At 38.0% G+C, this 20,952-nt stretch overlaps 2 protein-coding genes across 33 annotated transcripts in view; one reads left to right on the forward strand and one right to left on the reverse strand.

Moving 5' to 3' along the window:
- DNAJB4 (DnaJ heat shock protein family (Hsp40) member B4) overlaps nucleotides 1–12,611 on the reverse strand; it is a 49,115-nt gene extending 36,504 nt beyond the window's left edge. For 2 of the 4 annotated variants that reach the window (XM_060625742.2, XM_060625741.2), the window contains exon 1: nucleotides 12,483–12,611. The gene's annotated coding sequence lies outside the window, so the exon portion shown is untranslated. Of the gene's footprint in view, nucleotides 1–12,169; nucleotides 12,456–12,482 lie in introns of those variants that run through there. The other 2 variants (XM_078451759.2, XM_078451760.1) reach the window with 2 other exon arrangements.
- Nucleotides 12,612–12,991: 380 nt separating this feature from the next.
- The window catches only part of FUBP1 (far upstream element binding protein 1), a 50,577-nt gene continuing 42,616 nt past the window's right edge, over nucleotides 12,992–20,952 (forward strand). For 21 of the 29 annotated variants that reach the window (XR_009607931.2, XR_009607933.2, XR_009607929.2 and 18 more), the window contains exons 1-4: nucleotides 12,992–13,226; nucleotides 18,960–19,050; nucleotides 19,908–19,970; nucleotides 20,784–20,822. Coding sequence is in view for 22 of the 29 variants with exons in the window: in XM_060625711.2 (XP_060481694.1) it covers nucleotides 13,107–13,226; nucleotides 18,960–19,050; nucleotides 19,908–19,970; nucleotides 20,784–20,822 (313 nt within the window). In the remaining 7 variants the exon portion in view is untranslated. The remainder of the gene's footprint in view (nucleotides 13,227–18,959; nucleotides 19,051–19,907; nucleotides 19,971–20,783; nucleotides 20,823–20,952) is intronic. The other 8 variants (XM_060625718.2, XM_060625728.2, XM_060625719.2 and 5 more) reach the window with 1 other exon arrangement.

Consider the following 20,952-nt stretch of genomic DNA (forward strand, 5'->3'; position numbering starts at 1 on the left):
GAGAAAGAGGAACAGAGAGAATCCCATGCAGAGCCTGATGAGGCTTGAACTCATGAACTGTGAGATCATGACCTGAGTTGAAGTCAGATGCTTAAATGACTGAGCCACTCAGGCGCCCCTCATTTTTAATTTTCATAGCAATGCTTAGGGTATCAAAAACAAACTGAAACTCAGGGGGCACCTGGTTGGCTCAGTGGGTAGAGCATGTGACTCTTGATCTTGGGATCATGAGTTTGAGTCATACATTGGGCACAGAATTTAAAAATAAAAACATTTAAGGGGCACTTGGGTGGCTCAGTTGGTTAAGCGTCTGACTGTTGATTTTGGCTCAGGTCATGACATAACGGTGCATGAGTTCGAGCCTTGCATAGGGTTCTGTGTTGATAGAGCAGAGCCTGCTTGGGATTCTCTCAATCCCTCTCTGCCCCTCCTTAAGGAGCATGTGTGCACGTGCACGGACACATACATGCTCTCAAAATAAATAAACTTAAAAAAGAAAGTTTAGGGGTGCCTGGGTGGCTCAGTCAGTTAAACATCTGACTTCAGCTCAAGTCATGATCTCACAGTCTGTAAGTTTGAGCCCCGCGTTGGGCTCTGTGCTGACAGCTTGGAGCCTGGAGCCTGCTTCGGATTCTATGTCTCCCCTGCTCCCTCTCTCTCTGCCCCTCCCCCGCTCATGCTCTGTCTCAAAAATAAACATTTTTTTTTAATTTTTAAAAAAAAGAAAGTTTAGGGGGGGTGCCTGGGTGGCTCAGTCGGCTAAGTGTCCGACTTCAGCTCAGGTCACGATCGCACTGTCCATGGGTTCGAGCCCCGCGTCGGGCTCTGTGCTGACGGCTCAGAGCCTGGAGCGTGTTTCAGATTCTGTGTCTCCCTCTCTCTGACCCTCCCCCGTTCATGCTCTGTCTCTCTCTGTCTCAAAAATAAATAAACGTTAAAATAAAAAAAATTAAAAAAAAAAAAGAAAGTTTAGGGACACATGGGTGGCACAGTTGGTTAAGCATCTGACTTTCGCTCAGGTCATGATCTCACGGTTCGTGGCTTTGAGCCCCATGTCAGGCTTTGTGCTGACGACTCGGAGCCTGGTGCCTGCTTCAGATTCTGTGTCTCCCTCTCTCGGCCACTCCCCAACTCTCTCTCAAAAATGAATGAACATTAAAAAAATTTTTTTTTTAAGAAAAAATTTAGGGCGCCTGGGTGGCTCAGTCTGTTAAGCATCCAACCTTTGGTTTCAGCTCAGGGCATGATCTCAGTTCATGAGTATGAACCCCACATGGAGTTCTGCACTGATGGTGTGGAGCCTGCTTAGGACTCTTTCTCTCCCCATTCTGCACTCTCATTCTCAAACTAAATAATTAAACCTAAAAAAAATTACTAATATTAAAAAGAAAGTTTAATAAAAATAAAAACAGATTTAAAACCAAACAGAAACTCAAAAAAGGTTAAACTTGGTAAGGTTAAAAAACTTCACACCTAGGTAACAAATGGTGAATTGAAGCTCAACTAACTCCAATATGTATTTTATTAAAAAAAAATTTTTTTTAACGTTTATTTATTTTTGAGACAGAGAGAGACAGAGCATGAACGGGGGAGGGAAAGAGAGAGGGAGACACAGAATCTGAAGCAGGCTCCAAGCTCTAAGCTGTCTGCACAGAGCCTGACGCGGGGCTCGAACTCACGGACCGCGAGATCATGACCTGAGCCGAAGTCGGCCGCTTAACTGACTGAGCGACCCAGGCGCCCTCCAATATGTATTTTAAATGATTAAGAGTCATGGATTTAGGGGTGCCTGGGTGACTCATTTGATTAAGCATCTAACTTGATTTCGGCTCAGATCATGATCTCATGGTTTGTGGCTTCAATCCCCTGTTGGGCTCCATGTGGACAGTGCAGAGCTTGCTTAGGATTCTCTCTCTCCTGTCTCTCCCCTACTCATGCTCTCTCAAAATAAATATTTAAACTTTAAAAAAAAAAAAAAGAGTTGTAGATTTAGGGGTGCCCGGTGGCTCAGTCAGTTGAGTGCTCGACTCTTGATTTAGACTCAGGTCATGATCCCAGGGTCATGGGATCAAGCCCTGCATTGGGCTCTGCGCTGAGGATGGAGTCTGCTTGAGATTCTTTCTCTCTCTGCCCTTCACCCCCACTTGTGCACACTCTCTAAAAAAAAAAAAAAAAAAAAAAGAGTTGTGGATTTAAAGAGTAGACACGACTGACAGAAAAGGGGAATGAGAGTTGGGAATTCTTGAAGTGACTGGCAAACTGAGGCCAGGAAGTACTAGAGATTGAAAGAAAAGGGAAATATGAAAAGACTAGAACTTTGGTGAATATGGAGTTTCTGGCCAGCATAGTCAGAAGTACTCAGTAGTATCTGATTTAAGATGAAGTTCCCTGAATGTGACCTGGCTAGCAACTGAGGCCTTTACTCAGGGTTGCAAACAGAACACAAATGAATGAGAATCAGGATGACAATAACTGGCAATTATGTGATTATTTCAAGTAATTTTACATACTCACACTCAGAAGTAAATGTTTAATGAATGAATGATCTGATCATTAAACTTCTTCCATTCCAACTCTTCATCCCATTGTTTAATAAACTACAGATTATTCTTAGGATTTTATTTTTAAGTAATCTCTACACCCAGTGTGGGGCATGAATTTACAACTTTGAGATCAAGAGTCCAAACTCTCCACAGACTGAGCCAGCCAGGGGCTCCAGATTATTCTTTTTTAGACTGATGCAAAGAACTATCTGAAAACAAAGATGGAGTCTTTGCAGTGATTCATGGTTTCCTTCAATATTCACTTGCTAGAATAAGCTTCCTGAGGGTAAGCATATTTGTCTGTTTTGTTCACTAAGGTATCTCCAGCACCAAGAACAATGCCCAGCATTTTTCCTGAATTGAATAAGTAAGTACCTATGGATGACAGGTATTATTTTAATCACAAAGGTAAATAAAACAATTCCTACACTTAAGGAGTTTACCATTTTAAAGGCTCTAAGCAAAAATCTCTTGGTCTTCACTTATATCAAATACATCATCATTAAAGAGCAAGGTTGTTAAGAATCCAAGTATTTATTACCTGTCCTGGATAAAAGAAATGTATTGTAGTTTTCATATGTTTTTAAATTTAAAAAATAAACTACTATCCTATCTTGAGAAGTTAGTACTTGTATCATTAGGTACAATTAGATGACCTGTAATAAGTAATGATTATGGTAAATCACAAAAAATAATTTGATGCTTCTAAAAATTTTAATTCCTTCTTTTCATTATCAAGTCCTTTCAAATATATTTAACAAAAATGAAGTGAGAATATCAGTTAATATGAAGCAACATAAAAGAACAAACAGAATCAGAAGGCAAATTCCAAAGAGATCACTGGCTATAAATAGAGACATGGAAATGTCAGGAGAGAGAAGCAAAGTTCCACTAAAAAACAACAACAAAACTGTATGCCAAGTGGGCTTTACATCTCAAACCCACCCATTTTCAGTTAAGGATTTCTTTGGCAAAGATCCTCTTTCTTTCAATAATCTATCTCAAAATGTAAATATTGTGAGTAAAGGTAGATGTCCTCATTACAAATATCAAGATGTTTCTGGTTCTGCAAAGATTCTTCTTCCCTTTGTATTTAAGAAGCAGAAAACCTTCAACTGAAACTTAACCCAATCATTGCTGCTTCACAGAGTTTGTTGATGAAATAAAGAGCGCTGGATTAGGAATCTAGTCTTGGCTCTGCCATTAATCTTGTCACTTTGTGTATGGCTCTCAAGCAATCTGGGTCCCAATTTCCTCCACCATAAAATGAAAGAAACAGACTAGATGATCTTCAAGGTCTTTTCAAGTCTGCAAGTCTAAGAAAAGCTGAGTGAGGGTACACTTCCATGCTATAGCCTCAAAGCCCCCCAACATTCATAACCAAATATTCAACAATTTGTTTAATTCTAGTTTTGCAGGAAAATGGTTAATATGGTAACAAACAATTCAACTTGATATTAAGATTTTATCAACATAAAAGCACCAAACCATACTGGGCAAACCAAAGAGTAAGATCTAGTCCTTGACCAGCCCTCTCTTACACAGACAGAAAAGCAGAGAACAAGATCTCGGTGTTTAGAACATTTACTAGTCTAGCTGGGGAAACAAAATTTAAGCTAAATTCCACATTTATTAAATACTTTTTGCATAATAGGGCAGTTTTCATTCTGATAAGCAGAATAATCAACTATGATGTTTATTAAAAAAAAGAAAGAAAGAAAGAAAGAAATGTAGATTTCCTGAAACATTTTTCACTAGGTCCAGGTGGGGCCCAACTATCTACATTTAAAAAAAAAACACCCCAGATGATGTAGGGTGTTTCTCAAACATACCTTTGTTTTAAGAAACACTGCCCTAGCCTCGATCAACAAAAAAATAGGGTTCAAAAATAGAAAATGCTTTTAGACCTTGAGTTCTCTAGAAAACTAGAGAAAAAACTAGAGGACAAACTGTAAGGCATCAAAAATAAGCAAGTCTAATGGAGCATGTAGGCTTCAGTTATATTTCAGTGGTTCTCAAGTGTGGGCTGCGCTTTAAGGATCAACTTAAGAAGATGTCACACATAGAGATAATAGACCAATTAAATCAGTCTCTGGGAGTAGGGGTTGGGGCTCAGCTTAAACATGTTTAGAAAAGCTCCCCTGTAACCAATACACTGAATTAAGTAAAAGATCAATGGAATTGGTTAGTCAGGTTAAGGTTCATGAAAAAAGATGATTTTTAATTTTCATTTTTATTTGGCTAAAGTTTTAATGGAAAAAGATAAATGTAACAGAAGTGAAAGGAACTGATGTATAAATATATGATCTAAGTAGGGAAGGAAAAAAACATGTTTTGGCCACAAGATAAAGGGAGAATAAGAACAGTAAATGTGAATTTATTTTAGACATTTTGGTTTTGAAGCAACATGCAAGATGAGTCTTGGAGGTTGCTGCAGACACAGATTTGGAAGTACATTTAGGGAATAGGTAGAGGACCAATTCAAAGTAAATTATGAAAACTTATATCACACTATGTTAACTGTAATATAATTAAAATAAAATTTAAAAAAAGTTTCATAGGTCAAAAAAAAGAAACCATATATATTATACATTATGCAGTTTTATTATATATTATATTCTGCAGTATTATATACCAGCTTTGTTGTAAGTTATTGGAATGCATGCTATAGAATTAACTAAAATCACTCAGGAACTGGGTGGTAAAGGCCAGTTTTTTGAGACAGATGCTGTCAGGAGTACCAAATTTCAATCTAGAATTATCCCTAAAGTAAGGGGAAGCTGGGAGTATTATGGCTCATCAGCAAGGGCAGTCAGCTCTACATTTTTTTCACTAAATATGGATATTCAATTTCTTATATATTTTATGATGCTGTGCTAGATCTCCTATGATCCTGGTCAAGGGACAGATCCTGCTTACACACTGGCTGCCAAAAGATGTGAGCAACTAGCCAAATACTATCTATATTCAAAGAAGTCCTTTGTATGATACAGTTAAGGATGGTCCTTCTCTCATAAAACTTGAAGAACCCTGTAAAGTTGGGAATGGTACTTTAGCAAGCCCCTCCCTCTTCCCCCATACAGTATATGCCTTTCCCCTTCACTGAAGGAGGTCTTAAAGAGCAAAGAAAATTTATATTATTTTCACAAAGAACCTTTGTCTCAAACACTAATTGTTCTAAAAGACTGAACTATGAAGAATTTTATCCTCAATTCTCAGAAGACTCTGATTTTAAAATTTTTGGTATGCTTCTTTTGGGAGGGGGGCTAGTTTGTGGAGGAATCCAATATGCAGACAAAGAGTAAAAACACTATCATAGATGCTGTGTGGTAATACAGGGAAAAAATTAAAATTAAGCAATCCTATTCTTGTCTTGAAGATGCTTACAATCTAGTTAGTGGTGTGAATTACAAAACAAAACCCCCCTGTACAATTTCTTTGAAAAATAACACTAATTATACCAAATATATATGTATGTATACACATACATCATACACACACACACCATAAAGCACTATAGTTTATTTAGGAGAGGGAGGGAGGGAGAGAGAAAACACCAGGGGAGGGTGGGGGGAGAGGCAGAGGGCAGAGAGAGAAGGGGACAGAGGATCCTAAGCAGGCTCTGTGCTGACAGCAGAGAGACTGATTGCTCAAACTCACGAACCATGAGATCATGACCTAAGCTAAAGTCAGATGCTTAACCGACTGAGCCACCCAGGCACCCATAAAGCACCATATATACTTTAGTAAGGCATATTACTAATCCATCCAATGCAATTAACAATACAGAAAAGCAAGCTTGTATCATGTTATACATACATGGGTTCTTTGATTTTGTAACATTTTTATTACCTTACATTAAGATCTGCCTTCCCATGAAGAACTTCAGCATATGTCTTAATAGAAACAAATGCAAATACATATTTTTAAAATCCAAGTGAGAAATACTAAATTGTGAACCATACCATAGAAATTACAAAGACATATATCCCATTACTTGACTTTGAATAGATTCTTCCATTCTTTCAACTCAGACTGCCTGGGTTCAAATCACTAACACTAACATGTGACCGTGAGCAAGTTGGTTAACTTACCTGTACTGCAACAAAATGGAGATTTTAATAGCATCTCATAGAGCCATATGAGAATTAATGAATTAAATACAAGTAAAGCACTTAGAACAGGACCCAGTATATAGTACTAGCCACTATTAGCTATTGCTATGTTTTAGAGCATGCTATGCAGTAAAGGCACAGAAAAGACAGAGCTCTTACTGCCATGGACCTTACAACCTAGTGGGAATTCCAAATAAAAAATAAGTGATATTATGTTATTATTACCATGATGTAGTACATGATAACAAATAAGAATCCCTAAATTTGAGAGGCTTCTGGGTGGCTCAGTCAGTTAAGCATCCGACTTCGGCTCAGGCATGATCTCACAGTTTTGTGAGTTCACACCCGGGATCGGGCTCTCTGCTATGAGCACAGAGCCCATTTTGGATTCTCTGTCCCCCTCTCTCTGCTCCTCCCCCACTCGCACTTTCTCCCTCAAAAATAAACATTAAAAAGAAAAAAAAAAAAGAATCCCTAGAGAGCTCTGGACTAGCCAAACACTATATATATTCAAAGAGGCCCTTTGAATTTTCTGGAAAAATGGAAACAATCAGCAACAGTAAAATGGAAGAGGTAGGAAGGATACCTGACAAAAAGGGGGCTCTGCAGTTATGGATAAGTGAGAATGATAAGGATGATAAAAAGCTGGATTTAGGGCAAATCAAATGATTATGAGCAATATCCTAGTATTCTTCAGTCTTCTTACAGTACTTTAATCAGGACCACACTATCAAATTTGGCAACCAAATCAGAGAAGAAATTTCTAATAACTGAGGGGAAGGGGATATGTTTTCACATAGTGACTTCTATTTTCCCTTTCAGAAGTTTATGTAAGACTTTTTATTATCCTTTACTGTTGGCTACTTTTCAGAAACAGAGTAATTGCCCTCTTTTTGGTATGCTGGTAAAAGGAAAAAGTTACATGACTTACCAAAGGGCACAGGGGTTATATTTGAACACAGATCCTCTGGGACCAAGTCCAGAGTCTTTTCCACTATCTGGGGCTGCCTCCAGTTTCAGACACTGGTCAAGCTGTTGGTTCTCCACAATGGTCCAAAGTCAATTTGTGCTAACAACTTTGTCCTCTAAGATGCAAATATACCCTGCTTCCATTCATACCTTAGTCTGAAACAGAATTCTAGAAACTCAGTCAGAAGGGATATAAAAGTCATTAAGACCAGTGACCAGGGGCGCCTGGGTGGCTCAGTCGGTTAAGCGTCCGACTTCAGCTCAGGTCACGATCTCACGGTCCATGAGTTCGAGCCCCGCGTCAGACTCTGGGCTGATGGCTCAGAGCCTGGAGCCTGCTTCCAATTCTGTGTCTCCCTCTCTCTCTGCCCTCCCCGCCCCCCGCCCCGTTCATGCTCTGTCTCTCTCTGTCTCAAAAATAAATAAATAAATTAAAAAAAAAAAAAAAAAAAAAAGACCAGTGACCAGCCTAATGAACAAACACCCTAACTACATCCTGGTATGTTTAATTTGAAGTGGCCACTTCCCTCCTCACATCTAAACTGAATCTTTTGTGACTATGATACTGAGGAAATACTGGCCTGGTTAAATGACACAGAGTATAGCAAGAAGTTACCAGATCCTTCTGCCTAAGAGTTGTTAGGAGGTAGGTGATGGGCATAAAGGTGAGGCAGGAAGCCTGTACAATTTTGTCACTCTAAAATGCCTGTTAAAAAGCCATAATGGGGGGCACCCAGATGGTTCGGTTGGTTAAGCATCCGACTCTCAATTTTGGCTCAGGTCATGATCTCACAGTTCATGAGTTTGAGCCCTGATTACGGCTCATGCTGACAGCATGGGGCCTGCTTGGGATTCTCTCCGTCCCTCTCTCTCTCAAAATAAATAAAAAACTAAAAAAAAAGAAAAAGAAAAAAAGAAAGCAATAATGGACTACTTTTCTATAATAGCTAAAAATAAGAATCGGTTAATATTTCAGATTTACCAACTCCAAAAGTGAAAAGTTGTACTAAGAAAAAGGTCACTCAGTCATTTGGTAACCAATAAGTCAGAAGGTAAAATGAAGAAACTTGCCAGTACATTTAATAGCCCAACTTTTATTATGCTTGTTAATCTTTTCACTGTTATTTGGTGAATCTAAATGCTCCCCGCTAGACTTCTGTAAATTCACACTAACTTTTGCTTCATCCTAAGAATGAAATATGAAATACCAATTTCTGTGTTAAAAGTGTGACTATAAAATATAATCTAGTCAAATATTTAGCTAATCTCTCAAAGCACAATAAACCAATTTTAGATTAGCAATGATATACCCACTTTTAAGAAAAGTTACATTGCAAAAGGGAATGAATTTAGTTAAGAAAATCCTGATTTCAGGGGCACCTGGGTGGCTCAGTCGGTTAAGCGTCCAACTTCGGCTCAGGTCATGATCTCACAATTTGAGAGTTCGAGCCCTGCATCAGGCTCTGTGCTGGCAGTTCAGAGCCTAGAGCTTGCTTTGGATTCTGTGTCTCCCTCTCTCTGCGCCCCTCCCCCACTCATGCTCTGTCTCTGTCTCTTAAAAAAATGAATAAACGTTAAAAAAAAAAGTTTAAAGAAAATCCTGATTTCATCAGTTATAATGAAATTACCTAGAATAACCAGCAAAGTACAAATGGGTTTAAAACGATTGTGTAGACTGAGAATTCACATATAGCTTAATCAAAAGTCACTGGTTATTTCTCCCACAACTCAGTTGCTCTTGCAGGATTCTGGGTTTTACTAAAACTAAGATTTGAACATAGCTGTAATCCAAAAAATTTACATGGATTAGCCTTCCTTCGTGATAAGATGCCAGAAACTGAATTACATGTTAATAATATTAATTTCCACTTTACAGCACTTTCTGGTTTCTGAAGAACTCACAGATACCTCATTTGAGGATAGCAAAGCAAGTTGTCATAATGTAGAGGAGAAATCTGAGACACAGCAACTAAATTACTTGCCTAAGGTCACAAAATCAACTAAAATGTACAGACAGATTTTTTTCAATATTCTATTCATTCAGCAAATATCTAGAACACTAAGACTAGACATTAGGGACAGGTCAATGGTAAAGGTAGACAAAGTCCTCCCTCTCCAGTTTACATTCTAAAGGAAAAGAGACAATAAACAAGTAAACACACACACACACACACACACACATATATATGTATATACACTTATTTATATATAATTTTTAGAGAGAGAGTGCAAGTGAGGGAGAGGGGCTGGGGGGGGGGGGGAAGAGAGAGAGAGAGAGAAGTAATAGGATAGTGATTGCAGAATGGCACAACTAGAGGTCAGAGAGGGCCTAAGGAGGTGACATCTGAACTGAGCCTTGAATGACGAGGACAGATTATCCATGTGAAAGTCTACGAGAGCATCCACACCAGGCAGAAAAAAAAGGAATCCTAAAGGCAGGAATGATCTTGGACAGCATGGTGGGTGAAGTGGAATAAAAGGGAGGAATGTTTAGAGACAGTGGCCTGATTATATGGAGCCTGTACACTATTCCAGGGTATAGGATTTAAAGTGCAATAGGAAGGGTTGCCTCAGTGGCTCAGTCAGTTGGGCGTCCAACTCTAGATTTCAGCTTGGGTCATGATTTCGTGATTCATGGGTTCAGACCCCGCATCAGGCTCTGCGCGGACAGTGAGGGGCTTGCTTGGGATTCTTTCTCCATCTCTCTCTGCCCCTCCCCTTCACGTGCACACATGCACTCTCTTTAAAAGGTAAAAAAAAATAATAATAAAGTGCAATAGGAACACAAAGGTGAGATGACCTGATTTATGTTATAAAGGAATCATTCAAGGAGCACCTGGGTGGCTCAATCGGTTGTCTAACTTTGGCTCAAGTCATGATCTCAGTTTGTGGGTTCAAGCCCTGCATCGGGCTCTGTGCTGACAGCTTAGAGCCTGGAGCCTGCTTCAGATTCTGTGTCTCCTTCTCTCTCTGCCCCCTCCCCCACTCATTCTCTCTCTCTAAAATAAAAAGTTTTTTAATTAAAAAAGATTTAAAGACATTATTCAAGCTGCTATATAAACAATTGCAACACAATCATCAAGTAGAGGCTTGAGCTTCAAAAATATTGGAAATGGCTGCTTGTTACTTTTGAGAACTTACACATATATTACATACTTTTCTGTATGAAATTTCATAATATTAAAGAGCAAACTGTAGACATGTAAGGGTAGAAGCAGAAAAACCAACCAGAATACTATAACAGTCCAGGATGGAGGTGATGGTAACTTGGGAGCAGAAATGGAAATTAATAGAATTTGGAATATACCTCAAAAGTATGATAAATAGGTCTTCCCAATGGAGAGGCAGGCACAGGAATGAAGGCTGACTAGTGGTTCTCAATGTGAGATGATTTTGCCTATCTGGAGACATTTTTGACTTTCACAACTGAGTGTGTGTGTGTGTGTGTGTGTGTGTGTGTGTGTTTGTGGCTGGGGGGGGGGGGTGGGGGGGTGTGTTACTGGCATCTATGGGTAGAGGCTAAGGCTGCTAAACATATTACACTAGATACTAGTATTACAAAATATAGAGTTATCTGATCAAACAGTCTAAATGGTATTGAAGTTAAGATATCCCTATCTAAACTGATTTCAACTGGGTCCCATCCTAGAATACCCATTCTTCCAGGACAGTCTACAAATAAACTAGAAATGGAGGCCCTTATTTTCAATATTTAGAGACAACTAATACTGTCTGAAATAAAGTTTATTTGAGGGTAAATTATATCACTCTGTGGTTACATTACATTGATCAGGATGGAATAGGTCTAATTAATATGAAGAAATCAATTGATTAATAAATGCCATTTGTTGGATAATCTTTTTCAAAACAACTGTAAAAATTTTGTTTAGCAATACCACCCAACAACGTTTTACAGTCTTTTTTTTTTTACGTTATACTTAAATCTGTAGTCCAATACATTCACTGCTTTTCCAAATAGAAATCCCACCCACCAACCCAAATCTAAAAGGATAGTTATGAACACTGAAAAAGATAATCAAAACTGTATAACTCGTTAAGATGGTAAGAAAAGCTTCATTGGAGGAAAATGATGCCACAATTGTAGCTATATGCATATAACTGTCTAATGATCCAACTTATTTGGGGCCTTGAACAAATGCACACATTAGTTATCAGTAAGACAGCAGCACACATTTCTCCCAGTTACTCTTAAGACTAGCAATGGGGAAAGTACTCTTTTAGACCTAATTCACCAAACACAAAATGCCAAGTTGATAAAGTTCATTTTACCTAGGTCTTTGTTCTCCAAAAATAAAAGAATTCGGGGGAGAAAACCATTTCGGTCGACTCCTAAATAAGATTCCCGAAGTATCCCCATGAATCTGAAACTACTACTAATAATATTGCAGTAAATTACATGCCATCATATATCGGGAAGGCCTTAAGTTACCTGATAATTGGGAACAGATAACAAAATATACACACTAACAAAGCTATCTAGTCCAGGGATGACAATTCAGAACATTACATGTGGGTTCTTACCGGTAGGGGAAGGGGCAAAATATTGTTAGAAGAATTTGATGTTGTTCTTATAAGATGATCTCAATAAAACTGATTCCGGACACATACAATACTAGATTACTAAGTGTGGTTACAACAGAATTTTAGGAGCAGTCACATTTTTTAAAGGTAAAGAATAGGGCCGTCATAACTTCAAAGCTTCATCCACATTATTTACACAAGATGTCGAAATCAGCTCAAGAACTAAAAGGCCTCCAGCCTAAATTAATCCCCACTTGTGATAAAGCTAAAAGATCTGGCAATCTAGAAGTAAAATACAGGGACACTTTACTACCCTGAAAATCATGCCGAGATCCCGCTAGGCCGGGCGGACGTTTTCAGGAACATCTCCGCGTGGCGTCCCGGGCACGCTTCTCCCAGGCGCACTCCTGGTTGCGGCACTCTCGAGATACTGTTGCGTCGTCCTAACGCCCGTCGACGTCACCCACTTTCCCATGGATACACGGAAGGACCCTTGGAGGAAAATTCACCCACACTCCCTCCCCGAGGCGGCAACCAATAGAAAGCAACTACTCCTTTTCTTCAGGTTTTGAGAAACTCCAGCCAACAGGGGTCGCCGCGCCACTCTTACCCACCACCCCGGAAGTACAACCACACAGTCTCAACACGCGAATGCGCGTAGAGGAGGCGCCAAAAAGAAACTTCACTCTCGCGATATCGTGAACACACTTCTCGACATCTCTCTGCTTCACCTTGTTTTTTTTCAACCCCACCCCCACAGCAGCGCGTCGCTTCAAAACATCGCGAGATTTTCTCCTTTCAGTCTCCGCCCCTTTACGGCACGATGGTCGCACAAGAATGTGATACAGCCTCGACGGCCGCCATTTTCTTTCTTTCTTAGCAGTTGGCTGAGGGAACATCTCTGCGAAGAAGCGGCAGCGGCCTCTGTAGCCTAGACATGGCAGACTACTCAACAGTGCCTCCACCTTCCTCTGGCTCAGCTGGTGGTGGAGGCGGCGGCGGTGGTGGTGGAGGAGTTAACGATGCTTTCAAAGATGCGCTGCAGAGAGCACGGCAGGTAGGTCTGGACCGTGCGGCGGGATTCCGAACGCTCACGGTAATTGGCCGCTGGCTGAGCAGGCCGCTACTTCGCGCATGAGGAAGAGGAAAGAAGTGCCCTTCCGGGCTCTGAAATGTGAGGAGACTCAGGGTTCCCATGTTGGTAATACAGTTTAGAGGCTGGAACTCGATTTTGTGTTTCTTAGTGTTTAAGCCATTTAGAACCCCAACGCGTTAGGCATAGATGGCTTTAGGTCTTTCGCTTCTGCGGCAGTCGCGCTTCCTTCTCCGAGGAGTTAGCTTGGCATTTCCTTTCTCTCAGAATGAACATCCTCCACCATGGGATAAAGCGCGCGTAGTTTTACACAATAGTATGGAAGGTTCTGGTAATGAGTTTGAGAGAGGACTAGGGTTTGTCCTCAAGAGCCATAGTAAGGAAGGGTTATGTCAGTAAAGCAGTTTTCACAGCTTCCAGTTCATCCGAGCTCTCTCGAAATTAATTTTTCGCTTTCGTTCACTTTCACATCTACAAGGAAGAGGCTTCAGAGAATACTAGTATCCGAGGTTGGAATCCTTCCTCAGAGCAGGATTTACGTGTCAGTGTTCTACCACTTCTTCCCCCTTATTTCTCAAAATGGCTTCAGGCCCATTATACCCGAAGTTTCAGTTTGAATCTGCCTCTCTGTTCAGAGTCGTAAACTGACCACACTTCTTTGTATTACGTAGGTGCGTACATATGACCTCAAGGCAGTTCTTTCCCAAATGAAAGATGTTAAAAAACAGAAAATTACTCCAGGAAATGTAAAGACTTATTAGTTTGAACTTTACCTTTATTAGATAGTCCTTTAACATAATTATAACTTAAAATGTTATGATGTTGGTATGTGTTTGTATGTAAGCAAAATCTTATTCTCGTTATGACATGCGTATCAGGTGCTAGACGTTTTTAGATTAGTGTTTAAAGCGAACGCTAATCAGATACTAATACTGTGCTGTGTTTTGTTTGCATTAAGGAGTTCACTTCGTTAACCTTTTTCATCCTCCACTTTCACTAAAGGATCATTTGAGTCAAACTGCATAAAATCTGCAATAATGTAATAATAAGCTCTTTTTTAAGTAATGTGAACACGTTATAAATAAAAATATACCTATACTGGTTTATAATCAGAAATATTCGACAGTCAACAAAAAGTTACCGTTAATGCTAATTCTGTAGTTTCTTTACTTGAATTCTATTACTTCTGAACATTTTTAGAATAGCGACTGAAACATTTTTTAAATGACACTCTTATTGGAGTTTTATTAGATTGGATTAAAAGATTCACCTAATTTTTTTCAACCAGTGTATTGAATTAATTTGTGCCACACACTACTTAGATACTAGAGGGTTTTTTACTGTATGAATTGGAGTTCTGCCTTCTAGGAAGTGTTGATACAGTCAAGAAACCAAATGCAAATGAATAGTAGTATTTGTTAATGCTTTCAGAGAGGAGTAGACAAAAATGGGCACCGTTAATTTATCCACTTGTTCTGTAAACATTTATAGAGTTCCTGCTGAGTCAGGCACTGTACACAACACCAAAGAGTGGGGTGCGTAACTGCCAAAGTAAAGGACTGATATTTTAAGCAAGACGTTAAAGAATGTGTGAGAGTTTGATCAGTGGAGAAAAGAAGCAGCGTGTGCAAAGGTATGGGAGTTTTTGGAATAACAAGAACCCATGAAGGAAGTCACTGGAGGATAATGTTGGTTGGGGGAAAGAGGGTGGAAATCAGGTGAGTACAGGTGGATACAACTTCTGAAAGACTTTGGGTTGCCATGCTTTAATTAAAAATTGGCTAATCTGTAATTTCGTGATTAAGTTACATTGCTTTTTTAAATACAGAAATTGTCCTCAAACTATGGATTTCTTATACTCTCTTTTTATGCCAGTAGGTCAGCTGCCTCAATGTCCTTGCTGTAATATGATTCTTTACAGATGTCTTCTTGTAATAATTTGATTTTTTCTTTACAGAACTGACCTTAAACCTGAGATACCCAAATTTAGCTTTTGAGTTGAATTTCCCCTTCTGGTTACATTTGAAGATGCCTTTATATGTCCGTTGTAGCTGTTTGTCTGATTATATAAATGGAATACAGGGAGGAGTACTTGGACTGAAGGAACAAGTTTAGGTTAACATCTGAACTACTTTTTTATTTATATGAAAAGCATCCTGGATTATATTCCCAAAATCCCCATCTAACCTTAGATTTCTTTGTCTGGCATATTGTGCCATGTTCTTGGAAGGACCAGGAGATACAAGGATAGCTTCTTGCCCTCAGAGAGCTGTGTATTAGTGGGCATGTTGTTGACATTTTTAATCAGACAGTTCTTTGTTAATGCAGGACAAGTGAAGAGGATCCCTGGTCCCTACCTAGCTCGTTTTGCCATCTGGTAGTTTAGACCAAGCTGCCCAATCGTTTTTCCAGAGAATCCTGATGGCTTATTTTTTAATGTGAAATTTGCAGATTTTTAAGATACTCTCTTAGCTAACGTCAGCAGAGGAGCACCAGATTGCTTTTCTAGTTTAGGGTTTCTAACCTGTATACTTGAAAGATTTATATTTGTGTATTTTAAGCTATAACTCCAGAGGGTGAGGTTGGGATTCTTTGGTTAGGATTTTGGTGACCACATTAGATAATCAGTTCTGTCTCTGAAACACTGGGAAATCAAAATGTATCTCTCTACCTTTTTTCCCCCCCTTTGAGGTTATGTGAAGATAGAAGTGAATCAGACTGGCACTAAATGAGTGGTAGATCTCAAGTTAAGGTTATCAGCTCTGATGCCTTCACTTCTAAACAGCTGTTAGTCTTTAAGTACTCAGTTATTCTTGAAATCTTTCTTGATGATTGTAAAAGTGATTCCGATTGCATTATGTTGTTTGAATACAATGAAAATTCTACAAAACAGAATTGTTGACTTTTCAGTTACCATTAATCTCAACTGAAAACTAGCACTTTAGGGGCATTCGGGTGGCTCAGTCGGTTAAACGTTGGACTCTTGGTTTTGACTGGTGAGTTCGAGCCCCGCATCGGGCTCTGCACTAACAGCATGGAGCCTGCTTGGTTTTGTCTCCCTCTCTCTCTCTCTGCGCCTCCCCTGCTCACTCTGTCTCAAAAATAAAATAAACATTAAGAAAGAGGGAAGGAAGGAAACCAGTACTTGCATATTGGGTGTTTTGTTTTTTATATTTTGTGACAGGATAGCAAAGCTTGATGATTAAAAATATTCTTGTGTTGTAGGGAGAGGACCATGTTGTGTCATTAAAAATGGTAGTATTTTTACTGAGAGCTTTTCTGTAATGTCTTTGTATTGTTTCTGAATTTTTGAGATGGTGTAACATTATTTTGAGTGAACAAGGTATCATTTTTCCATTTTCATTTGGATAGTTTTAGAACTATTCAGTGAATAATAGGGAGGTATAAATTATTCTTTCTATATGCAGAAGTTCTTAAGGAGTTTAAGAAGTACTACTCTGCAAACTTCTGCAGCATTTACAAAAGCTAACTGCAGAAGATTGCTGATTGATTACTTCTCTGTTCTTACAGAGATTTATCAGAAGGTATCACAGCTTAAACCATTTTCCTATCATCAGTAGTACTTAACAGTAGTTACGGTCTTCTCTCGGCCTGAAATACTGTAGTGCTCATCAGTGCCACAGAAGTGTATTTTAAGTTCCTAAGGAACAATTCAGATGTTAAGCTTTTAAAACTTAAGGGTAGAAAAGCAGTTGTTTTTAAATGTGGTGAAGAAGCTTTTCAGAAAAAGAAATAAGATTTTAATTAGATACTCAAAGACAAGGAACAGGCTTTTGAGAAAGTGAAAGGATGATTAAGGAAGGTTAGATTGACCAAAGCCTTTTTTATTTTATTTCAAAGTTTTTATTTATTTATTTATTTATTTATTTATTTATTTATTTTGAGTAATCTCTACCCAATGTGGGGCTCGAACTCATGACCCTGAGGTCAAGAGCCCCATTGCTTTTCTGACTGAGCCAGCCAGGCAAACCACAAAGCCTTTCTTAAATTAAGAATTTTAATATTTAGTCCTGATATGCTTTGAGTTAGTGTTTGCATTTACAGGTGAGGAAAAGGGAAATCTAGAAACCCTAGGAAGAACAGTTGGCATATGGTAACTGACAACATATATTAGACTCAAGTGATAAGTAAGTGGATTTTAAGACTCAAGTCGTTGAATATAGTTTCCTAACTGTAATGAAGCAGTTGGGTTTTTCATTTCATATCAGTCTCTTTGGGGGAATTCTAGACACCATAAGTTTGGTTTTTCTGTGTAATTTTTTTTTATCATGGAAAATTTCAAACATACTTGAAATTAACAGATTAATATAATGAACTCCAATGAGCCTGTCACTCATTTTCAGTGGCACCCCTTATCGTAATTAATTAATTAGCATGGAGCTGTATAGAAATCATTGGGAATCTCCACCATTGACTATGTAATCTGAGTTAAGTTCTCGAGATTTTTTCAACTGTAAAATGGATCTCTACCTAAGTATCCTTACCTCATAGTGTTGTGATGATTCAGTGACAAAATGAATATAAAACATAGTGTGGAATTTGACTTACTGCTGACACTCAGAAACTAATATTAGTTTCATTTCCCCTTTCATAGAAAAATGGAGTCGATATCCACTGGTTGTGTCCTACTTGTGACTTGAAGCTAGTGTGTCTCATGTGATGTTTGTTTACTTAAGTGCAAGCAATTATTTGCCCCATTCTTCAAGATTGAAATGATTTATGGTTCTGTAGCTGAGACTTTTCTTACAGGTACAGCTTTCCAGGCTTTTCCCCACGCCCTGTTTCTATAGAACAAGATTGTCTGATAGAAATACAATGCAAGTTACATACTTTATTTAATGCAACGTACCCAAAATATTACCATTTTAGCATGTGTCTAATTTTTTATTTAAAAAAAAAATTTTTTTTTTAACGTTTATTTATTTTTGAGACAGAGAGAGACAGAGCATGAACGGGGGAGGGTCAAAGAGAGGGAGACACAGAATCTGAAACAGGCTCCAGGCTCTGAGCTGTCAGCACAGACCCCGACGCGGGGCTTGAACTCACGGACCGTGAGATCATGACCTGAGCCGAAGTCGGCCGCTTAACCGACTGAGCCATCCAGGCGACCCGTAATTTTTTAAAAAATTAAGATGCTTTCGGTTCTTTATGTTTGTTTCAAGTTTTCAGTATCCATTATGTATTTAACATTTAAATACATTTCAATTTGGATTAGCCACTTTTTAAGTACTCAATAACCATATGTAGCTACTAGCATTTACCTTATTGGGCGACACAGCTTTGAAGTCCCATAAGGTGTTCACATTCTCTGTGCCCACAGCACACTTTTTGAAGAGTCATGGGAGAGAGCCATGGAGAAGAATTAAGACCTAGATTTTCCTCAAAGCTATTTATTTGGTCATTGGATTCTGGAGATTGCTGATTGATTACTTCTTTGTTCTTACAGAGATTTATCAGAAGCTTAATTCCAGATGATGATTGTTAACTCATTGAGGTTATTAAATGTATTAATACATTGATCTGTAATTTTAATAATTTCTTTTTCAAATTAATTTACTTATGTGTTAGATATTTAGCATATATGTGTAGTAGGAAATTTATGAAGAAATTTGGCACTGAGTAGTGTATAGTAGTTACAGTGTTATTCTTAATGATGGTGTGCTTTTGTTTTTTAAGATTGCAGCAAAAATTGGAGGTGATGCTGGTACATCACTGAATTCAAATGACTATGGTTATGGGGGACAAAAAAGACCTTTGGAAGACGGAGGTAAGTTGTAGTCATAAGTATTTTAATTGTTTTACACACAGTTTAGTTGAAGGCGGTTTTTAATATTTTTTGCATGTTCTTTATTGAAACATTACTTTTATAATAAGGTTCCTAAAATTGTAAGGTTTATATTGGCCTCAGAAGGAAAGGGGGGAAAAGACCTTAGACAAGGTAGGTAAAATTTTGAGCTAATCAGCAAGTTTTGTCTTAGTAGAAAACAACATTTTCTTTTTTTTAGGATTGTGCCAGATTGACAGTTTGCACAGACAACTTGTTAACATACTGAAAAGAACAAAAATATAAAATGTTTAGAAGACATTTCACTGGGTTTTTTTCTTCATACATGAATTAATCTTTATATGCTATGTTTTCATTATTTTACTATTTCAGATTTCACTTTAAAGGTTGATGTTGCTATAGCTTGCTACTCTAGTGTGTTGCAGGTTATACCTTTTTTTTTTATGTTACTTTTTTTGTTTCAGTACCTTGTTTTGTGTTTCAGGTTTAACTCAAAATGTGGCTTAAAACAGTAGATTTACAGTGCTTTTTTTTTTTTTTTTTTTAAACATAATTGTTGAAGCTTCTGAACTTAGAAGTCTGCAAGTATTTTTTTGTTTTAGATTTGATATATGAATTTTGATACATTTTCTTTTTGCCATTTTATTTATTTAACTTTTTTTTTTAAGGAGGATTCTGAATGAGCCTATAGAATGTATTTGTAGCTTTTGACCAGGTGTACTTGGTTTTCTTTTATTTAAGTGTCTTTCACATTTATAGTGAGGTTTTGATATACAAAAAAATGAGCTAATGATGCTTCAGATGTTGTATGTAATGTATTCTTTTTATTTTATGTGTAGATGGCTCTTGGACAAGTCCGAGCAGTACAACACACTGGGAGGGAATGCCCTCTCCTTTTAAAGGCAGGAATTTTTATTTATTACCTGTGTTTAGTATGTAAACGTGAAATAAACCAGTGGATTCTTAAATGGACACAAATATTTCTTGGATTATGTGTCTGAATTTTTGCTGCACAACATTCTGATGTTTAAACATTTAAGTTTGAAGGGGGGAGGAAAATGTAGTACTTTCAGATGTAGGTTGTCTATTCTAAGGTATGCATTGTATTCATCTGTGTAAAGGATGTAGATGAAGGTAGTCATGTAGTTGCTTTGAGTTTTTCTGCTGAAGTTTATGCCGTGAAATGTTTGGTTAGGAACAATAGAATAGTTTAGATTGAGATTGCCTTGTAATGTGATTTTTTTTATTTATTTTGCATAGCCTTGTGGTCACTGTCAGATACACTCAACTTTTGATATGTCAAATTTTCACGTTCTGATAGGTTCTGTTTTTCTTCCAGTCTTCAGTTCCTACAGTGGGAAGCATCATTAGCCTTTAGCATGTGATATTTTGCTAGTAATGGACCTAAGTACTTTGTCTTGTATCATTCTAAAGTGCTTAACATACATTAAGGTCAGTGATTTGATACAATCAAAAAGAATTTTTTTTTAATGTCTGTGCATCTTTTAAACATGAAAAGAATTAAAGAAATGTAATGTTTCTTTTGATTATTAAGAGTCTGGGATAAGTATTGGCACTTTTTGGTTCAAATGATAATTACCCTCAGCTATTTCAATAAGTGTTTACATTGATATTTATTCTTACTTGGGCACGGGTTAGCTAAGTCTTGTATTTGTACTTATTGGCAAAAAGTTAAAAAGCTCTTAATTTTGCAGATCAACCAGATGCTAAGAAAGTTGCTCCTCAAAATGACTGTAAGTATTTTAAATTGAGTCAAAAGCTAAAGTAACTGGAATTTAATATGAGGGTTTTGTTCCTGTTTTTTGTTGCGTATCTTTGGAGTTAGTGTAAGGCCATGAATAGCTTTGTAAATATGTATTTCAT

Source organism: Panthera onca, chromosome C1 (genome assembly GCF_046562875.1).
Source record: "Panthera onca isolate mPanOnc1 chromosome C1, mPanOnc1 haplotype 2, whole genome shotgun sequence".
NCBI classification, from domain to species: Eukaryota; Metazoa; Chordata; class Mammalia; order Carnivora; family Felidae; genus Panthera; species Panthera onca.